The sequence below is a fragment of the Diachasma alloeum genome, unplaced genomic scaffold (assembly GCF_001412515.2).
Source record: "Diachasma alloeum isolate Michigan unplaced genomic scaffold, Dall2.0 Dall_scaffold_01356, whole genome shotgun sequence".
In the NCBI taxonomy this organism is placed as follows: domain Eukaryota; kingdom Metazoa; phylum Arthropoda; class Insecta; order Hymenoptera; family Braconidae; genus Diachasma; species Diachasma alloeum.
Window position 1 is genome coordinate 39,665 of NW_021681459.1, and position 8,826 is coordinate 48,490.

Consider the following 8,826-nt stretch of genomic DNA (forward strand, 5'->3'; position numbering starts at 1 on the left):
TTATTTCTGTTATAAAAAGTAATTTCCGACTATTTTTTGCCTCCATAAAGTTTTGAGAAAACCTTTCGTACCCTAATTCCATTAATCCTCAGGGAAAATACACTCTTCGCCGCCTAATCCCCTTAATTACCATTCCCGTTATTTTCCTGGGGACACGTGGGCACCCATGATATTTTCTCCTCATTAATTTCCCCTGCTTTCCTTCCACTTACACTTCCCCTACCCTAGGGCCCAGGGTCAATCGTGACGTAGCTACCGTAGGAATGGGTCTGAAGGGCCAGAGTCGTGTGGGGGTGTAGCGCCGCCCTCCACTAAGTATAACCTACCCTGATTAGTTCTCCACTTTACCCTAGGGGTGTAACCTAGATCTTAATAGTATATTTCGATACAGTTGGGACCAGTGTTTTTGAGCTCGTGGGAGGTTTGTAGCACGAGTCGAAGGCGAGTGATACAATCCCACGAGCTTAAAAACACTTGTCCCAACTGTTTCGAACAATATTTTTTGTTACGATGTGCGTAAGCAGCGTTTTAAGAGCACGCAGTGTACCTAAAGCGCTGCCTTACGCACAGAGTGACAAAAAGAACATTTGTAACTTAACATAAGTCTCTAGAAATAGTTGGAAGGACACTTGTCTCTCATCGTTTGCAGAAGCAACATCAGAAAACAACAAATCGTTCGTGTATAATATTTGAATTATTATTTTCAATTAAAGTCTTTGAGTAAATTCCATAAGTTCAGTGTGTCGAGTAAAATTATTTAAACTTCCCGCTGTGCGAGCAGAGTGCTTTAGCGCTCCACGGGCAACTTACCCATAATTCTCCCACTACACTGGTCTTTCAGCACGGGCGTTTAAAAGATTGTGAGCGCGAGCATTGCAAATAGTAGCAATTTCGTAGCATAATTATCCTTCCCCTATTCAAATTAGATAACTTGTAGATGACTTTCCGAAGTGTCCATACATTATCCAGTTGATGTCAATAAGATATCTGGAAGATATCCATTTGCTACCGTATGACGGGCTTGCCGTTGGCAATTTGCAAACTATATTTGGATAACATTGGGATTTGAGTTTACGTTAACAGTCGACGATATGCTACCAGATTTATCAATTTTTTCGATCAGAAAGTCACCTTTTTGATAACTAGCAGGAGTTACGTTTTGTTATCCATCCTTAGTGACATAAAGTCAACAATTTGACGCGTCCATGAGTGCAGACATTTGCCTACTTTTCTGCAAACAAAAACGTAACTGTTCCGACATCCTAAAAGATATCCGCGATCCAACAAAAGATACCTGAATTACAACATTCAAACATCACAAGCGGCGCAAGGGAAAATAAATCTTCAAGAAGTCCACTAAGTTAAGGGAGAAATTTCAGGAGCCAAGAGATCCACCAAAGGAGAAATTTCGGATGGCACGGGGCTCAACGGGAGGAAAATCTCAGGGGCCAACAGGTTCTCCAAGACAAATGGGAGATTTTAGGGGCCACGAGGCTCACCAAGAGGGAAGTTACAGGGGCCAAGAGGTTCTCCAAGGTAAATTATAGATTCCAGGGGGCAAGGGGCTCACCAAAGGAGAAATTTCAGGGGCTAAGAGGTCCACCAAGGGAGGAATTTCCAGGGTGCAAGAGGTCCACTAAACGAGAAATATTATGGGCCAAGACGTTCAACAAACCATGAGAAGAAAATTCCAGGGCCACGAGGTCTTCCACGGCAAGTGGAAAATTTCAGGGGCCATGAGTACGAACCTCTTGGGTCCTAAAATTTCGCGCTTGGTTTGCTGAACCTGTTATCTCTTGAAATTATCTACATGGCTTTTTGAACCCCTTCGCTTCTAGATGGCTTTCTGAGCCCCTTGGCCCCTGGAATTACCCACTTGGCTTGGTAGACCTTGTGACTCTTGCAATTGCCCACTTGAAGTGGTGAATCTCTCGGTCTCTGAAATTTCTCCCTAGGTAGACCTCTTGAGTCCTGAAAGTTCTCTCTTGGCTTGGAGAATCTCGTGACCCCTGAGATTTTCTTCTTGCTGAACCTCGAGGCCCCTAGAATTTTCGCCTTGGTGAGCCTTGTGTGCTCTAAAATTTCCCATTTGCCTCGGTGGACCTCTTAGCCCTCGAAATTATGACCTTGAAGTTTGCTGAATTTGACAGTAGAATTACATTTGACAGCGGATAACTGGGAGAAAAAATCGAAAATTCGGAAAATGAAGGCATAGGTGACTGTGACATACGTAGAGTTACTCGCGAGGTTTCGTATATATTTTTTTAATCATCAGTGTATTGATAATACTCCTATTACAATAAATTTAACGTTCCAGAAAATTTTCACCAACGGATATTTTCACAAAAAAACCATTTATAAAAAAAAAAAAAATCTCGCATTTCAAGCTTTACTAGATCATTCTGCGATACTCATTATTTTTTCAATTCTCCATTTCATAAATAAAATATCCGCTGCTATACGATACAACTTTGTCAGCATTTAATCTATAAACTATACCTCCTAGAGAGATGACAAAAATTTCTAGTTTTTTGTAATTAAAATGCCCACCTGCGATATTCCTTCTTTTTTTTTTCTTACTCTAATTCGAAGATTAATTCAATATTAACGCTTGCAGCTATGGAAAAAATGTAAATAATTGAACAAAATGTGGGTTACAAATTTTTTAGGCATTAATTAGCGTTTGTTATTAATTATCTCGGGAACAAAGTCCGATAGCGTAGTAAACTCAACGCGATTATTATTATATTTATGGGACTTGTATTATATAGTAAGGCCATATTTTTTCCGCCTAAAACATTTGTAACCCACATTTTGTTCAATTATTTCCATTTTTTCCATAGCTGAAATCATTAACATTAAAATAATCTTCAAATTAGAGTAAGAAAAGAAAACAGAATCTCAAAAAATGCATTGAAAAGCTGATTTTGTAGTTTGTCAAGTATTTGTTAATATATTATTCCTTTCTCTACAATAGACATTTAATTCATCAAAAAATCTGAAAAATGAAAACCAGAAACAGGCCAAATTGAATTTAAAAAAATCATTCTGTGTGAACAAGGAACGCTCCACAGAATTTCTGTGAATTTTCACAGAAGAATTGTTATTTTTCGGTATCTGAATTTAAAAAATATAAGTAAAGAAGTAATCATGGATAATCTTTAAATAATTCTTCTGTTCATTAGGTATATTTATCGGATGTATAGTAGGGCCATATTTTTTCTGCCTAAAAAATTTGTAACCCACATTTTGTTCAATTATTTACATTTTTTCCATAGCTGCAAGCGTTAATATTGAATTAATCTTCGAATTAGAGTAAGAAAAAAAAAAGAAGGAATATCGCAGGTGGGCATTTTAATTACAAAAAACTAGAAATTTTTGTCATCTCTCTAGGAGGTATAGTTTATAGATTAAATGCTGACAAAGTTGTATCGTATAGCAGCGGATATTTTATTTATGAAATGGAGAATTGAAAAAATAATGAGTATCGCAGAATGATCTAGTAAAGCTTGAAATGCGAATTTTTTTTTTTTTTTATAAATGGTTTTTTTGTGAAAATATCCGTTGGTGAAAATTTTCTGGAACGTTAAATTTATTGTAATAGGAGTATTATCAATACAGTGATGATTAAAAAAATATATACGAAACCTCGCGAGTAACTCTACGTATGTCACAGTCACCTATGCCTTCATTTTCCGAATTTTCGATTTTTTCTCCCAGTTATCCGCTGTCAAATGTAATTCTACTGTCAAATTCAGCAAACTTCAAGGTCATTCGAAATTTCCCCCTTGGTGAGCCCTTTGCTCCATGAAATTTTGAATTTGCCCTGGAGAACCTCTCGGCCCCTGAAATTTCCTCCTCGGAATTTGTGTAAACAGAATGGAACTTATCGGCACCTTTTTCATTGAAATAACATTTTTTTCCCTTGTTTTTTTATGAGATAATTTTTTTTCCTCCGATTCGATTCTCCGAAAAAAGAATCGAAAGATCAATTAATCTAGATTTTTAGAATCGGGATCGGAATCGTCGATTCTCTAGAGAAAAAGATCGATTTTCAGAAAATCGATTCAGGATCGCCCATCAATATTGGTCACCCCGGCGGCGCAGGTGGTAGATACAACTATACGCTATCAGTCGATGCAAGTTAAGGCCACGTCTTGTACCACGATAACAATCAGGTGGAATACAAATCCAGACATCCTCGTCATTATCATCGATCGATTGTAATACGGTATGTTGACGGTAGAAACACATTTTTGTTTATGATCATGCACTCTTGTTGTCTAGGTTGCGAAAAACATAACCTAAACAGAATTTGAAAAAACCATTATTTTTTGCTCCTCATGTCCACAAGCAGTAGAGCCGCTTCAGTAATCATATAAGAATGAACCGGTCAATAAATGAATACATTTTTTGCTATAAAAGATTTTTTTTTTTTATTTATTTATCTAGTCGCATCTACATCGAGATAATTAGCGACTGTATAAAAAAAACAAAATATGCAAAAAAAGGAAGAGAACAAGAAGAGAGAAGAAAAAGAAACAAAAAAAAAATTACACATAAATATACAATTAAATGCGTTTGTAAAAATTAGTAAGTAACAAAATATACATATGAGCAGATTCACGTCAAAACCGAAGCCGAAATAACTCGATGTCACCGATTCCGTTGGCGATTTTTTTCTATGTTCTGCATCATGAAATGAAACCCCTGCCAAATTTTGGGCGGGAAAGAATTTTTTTTGACAGAGTTATGATTTTTTAAATATTTTGTCCTTTTTTTACTGAAAAAAAATAATTTTCCATCATTGTGAAATTTCGCGCCAGGGTCATGGATATCATAATTATATTATAGGGAGACCATAGTACACTGAAAAAACTTGGAAATGAGCCCTGAAAAAGTTGATTCCATGCATTTTCAAGCACGTTATACCAAAAACAATATTTTTCCAAAAATTGCAATAACTCAAAAACTTAATTTTTCAAAAATCTCAAAATTCGTCACAGGCTTTAGGTCATAGTTATCCACATTCCTGCGAAGTTTTGTATAGATTATTTTAGTATTTATTTTTTTATAGTCAAATTAAACTTTTTTTTTTCAATCACATAATTTCGATATTTTTAAGACTAAACCATGCAAAGTAGTGGAAATTTTCATTAAACCTTTTTTGTAAAACAAAATACGCTCTACAAAAAAGGTCCTATAATATTTTTTCGTATCTAGCTTGGATTAGCAGATATTTCATCAAAACTCTTTCTCGAATTGGATTAACACTTCGTTTAATTGGAAAATCTCATAAACCACGCCACTTTTCAAATCTAGGTTTTCTTGAAAATTCCTCTATCTCACTCGGATGATGAGTTATTGAAGGAAATGTAACTTTCGGAGTAGAGGAAAAAACTTCATATTTCCCATTGTGTTCGCGATTTTTTTCCCGATAAGAACTGCCAAGGTCTCATGAGAATTTCAGACTGTTCCGATTTTTTTTCAGTAAGTTATGAATTTTTCAAATGGAATTATTTCACTTTGAAAACAATATTAAAAATACGTTCATTTTTTCAAAAAATCGTAACTCACTGAAATAAAATCGGACCAGTCTGAAACTTTTTTGAAAGCTTGGTCTCGGATAGTTCTTCTCGAAAAAAACGTGAACACAATTGGAAACATGAAGTTTTTTCCATTTCGGATCTGACGTGGCTCTACCCTGAAAGTTGGATTTCCTTCGATAACTTATCATCCGAGTGAGACAGAGGAATTTTCAAGAAAACCTAGATTTTGAATCCAGTTTTGCTCTTAGGAAAAGGTTATTACAAAAAAATTGAAAAGTGGCGTGGTTTATGAGATTTTTCAATTAAACGAAGTGTTAATCCGATTCGAGAAAGAGTTTTGATGGAATATCTGCTAATCCAAGCCAGATACGAAAAAATATTATAAAACCTTTTTTGTAGAGCGTATTTTGTTTTACAAAAAAGGTTTAATGAAAATTTCCACTACTTTGCATGGTTTAGTATTAAAAATATCGAAATTATGTGATTGAAATAAAAAATTTTAATTTGACTATAAAAAAATAAATACTACAATAATCTATACGAAACTTCGCAGGAATGTGGATAATTATGACCTGAAGCCTGTAACAAATTTTGAGATTTTTAAAAAATTAAGTTTTTGAGTTATTGCAATTTTTGGAAAAATATTGTTTTTGGTATAACGTGGTTGAAAATGCATGGAATCAACTTTTTCAGGCCTCATTTCCAAGTTTTTTCAGTGTACTATGGTCTCCCTATAATGTAATTATGATATCCATAACCCTGGCGCGGAATTTCACAAAGATGGAAAATTTTTTTTTTTCAGTAAAAAAAGGACAAAATATTTAAAAAATCATAACTCTGTCAAAAAAAATTCTTTCTCGCCCAAAATTTGGCAGGAGTTTCATTTCATGATGCAGAACATTTCATTTCATGATGCAGAACATTTTTCAACAAAGTCATAATGTAAACAATTTTTTTCAAAAAATCGATTTTTTTCAAAAACTTCATTCTTTAAAAATCTAAATCATAACTCAGTCCGATTCATAACTCAGACGATCACATTTCAACGATACTTACTATATACAGTACCCCAATGAACTATTATTTCTTTTTTAATCCATTGTCGAATGGACAGTCAATATCGAATTGTCCATCAATATTTTGAATAGGCGGAATTTCATCGAGTTATAATCTGTCTAATTCATTCCTATTTCCATTATCGAAGGACACCTGTAATGGAGAAGTAATCTCAGTGACGTATCTAAGCCCAAAATTATCTGGAAGCTTATTGCTCATTCATTAGCAACAATAACTATTTTAAATGCAATATCATCCCATATCCGACTTGTTTCTAATACTACTCTTTTTTTTTCATTTACAGATGGCTGACGCACGTGCCCAGTTTCCTTTTTTCCATCCTGCAAATCATAAGACCCGCCAACAATATTGGTGTGGTGCAACAGAGATCATTTTTAGTTTATATAGCGTGTCATTTCGCAGGAATTTGTTTCCGACACTCCTCAAAATAATTGAAGATGGGGCACTTTTTAACACTACGATGATGAGAATAATCATGACAAGGCACTATGCACGACAGGAGCAAATTGCAGTCCATCTTCCACTCTTTCAAAATGAATTAAAAGAGACACCTCCAGTTATAGTTGCGAGAGAATTAATGTGGCACATACGTACGTGCTCATGCTGTTCACAACTAAAGAATATGACAGTACAAACATTTGGATTCGGGAATGGGATTGTTGACAAAAGACGCAATGGGTTCAAACTTCAACTGAAAAACAATGTATCTATACTACAACAGCTACCAATTTTGAAAACAGACATAAGCAAAGCTGAACGACGTAAAATCGATAAATACATCGCATACTTGTGCGAGAAGAAGCCTTTCACGCAGCACGTTCTGGAGCCAGTACCTGCTGATAAATTATACGTAATCGATTGCCCTATGGAGGCAGAAATGATTGACAGGGAAGTCGACAAAGATAATATCCTCGACTTTCTTAGTTATTCAGAAAAAAAAAAATCGAAGAGTGAAGAGTCCGAAGAGGATGACGAGGCGTCCGAAGAGGAAGATGAGGAGTCCGGAGGAGAAGATGATGATGAGTCCGAAGAGGAAGATGAGGGGTCCGAAGAAGAAGATGAGGAGTCCGGAGGAGAAGATGGTGATGAGTCCGAAGAGGAAAATGAGGAGTCCAGAGAAAAGGATGATGATGAGGAGAATACGGTACCGGAATATTCTGAGGATTCGGATGACGACTAATATGCCGACCACAACATCCTGCGATTTCCGAGAAATCAGGAGTACTATAGATACGACGGCAAGGCCGGCGTACGCATCACTCCAGTGATCAACAGACATCTTCTTTTTATAAATGTATGTTCTTATATTTACCTGAGTGTTTACTATTATGTTTAATCCTCTACTCTCTAGCATATGTGTAAATAGATATTGAGATCAACACATCCTAGTATCCCGAGAAATGAGGGTGAGGTGCTAGGGTGTGTTCATCGAACCTGAATAAAACTTCTCAATAATAAACCTCAAAAAGACAATGTCTCGTAATTAGAAACATCATTACCACGATGACTCTTCCCTAGTTGTGAATTGATAGATTCAATTTTATCGAATGATGGTCTCAAATATAAGATTTTAGGATATTCAATTTCAAACGAGATGTTGATATACACTGATGTATAACAAAACTTCAGCGAGATACCTCAGTTTTTAATAGAATAATGTTAATAAGAACAGGTGGAATTTCAGGAGCAACTTTCTCAATAGTTTCTTCAATTTTTGGATCATCAGGGGAATTATTTTATCGTTGGGTATTATTCAATTTTCTATTCTTAAAAGCTTTTATATATCCCCAAATTTTATCGATCGCCATATCTGGATTTAAAGAACCACAAAAAGATATGTCAGATTTTCTTTTGATGCGAAATAATCCTTTACGAGCACTTTTACACGCTTTTTTATATTCTCTATAATTTTCTTCTGTGAAATTTTCAAAAAGATACTTCACTCTACATTTGCGATCTTCAACTAATTGGGAACAATCTTGATTCCACCGGATCGCAATAAGAAATTTCCTGGGTTTAAAAGAGTAATCTGTTTTTTTACCCCCTGAATATAATAAACTGTTACGTCCGAAATGGATTATTCTTTTATTTTCACTGAGTTAAGAATTGATCTGGATTTAGAAGAAAAGATTTAACCCTTCTGGTCGATAACTCCAGGTGTTGAGGGAAGCTATTCCTTTAGGTAGGTTCTTTCCAATCG

General features: G+C 35.4%; 1 protein-coding gene across 1 annotated transcript; it reads left to right on the forward strand.

Annotated features, from left to right (window-relative positions):
• Nucleotides 1-4,139: 4,139 nt before the first annotated feature.
• On the forward strand, nt 4,140-8,038 carry LOC107046405 (glutamic acid-rich protein). The gene is made up of 2 exons (XM_015269017.1): nt 4,140-4,231; nt 6,910-8,038. The coding sequence occupies exon 2, from the start codon at nt 6,910-6,912 to the stop codon at nt 7,804-7,806; it is 897 nt and encodes a 298-aa protein (XP_015124503.1). The 5' UTR covers nt 4,140-4,231; the 3' UTR covers nt 7,807-8,038.
• Nucleotides 8,039-8,826: the final 788 nt, after the last annotated feature.

What these genes read in the sequence shown, in the direction of transcription:
- LOC107046405 (XM_015269017.1), top strand. Translation starts at nt 6,910, where the DNA reads ATGGCTGACGCACGTGCCCAGTTTCCTTTTTTCCATCCTGCAAATCAT.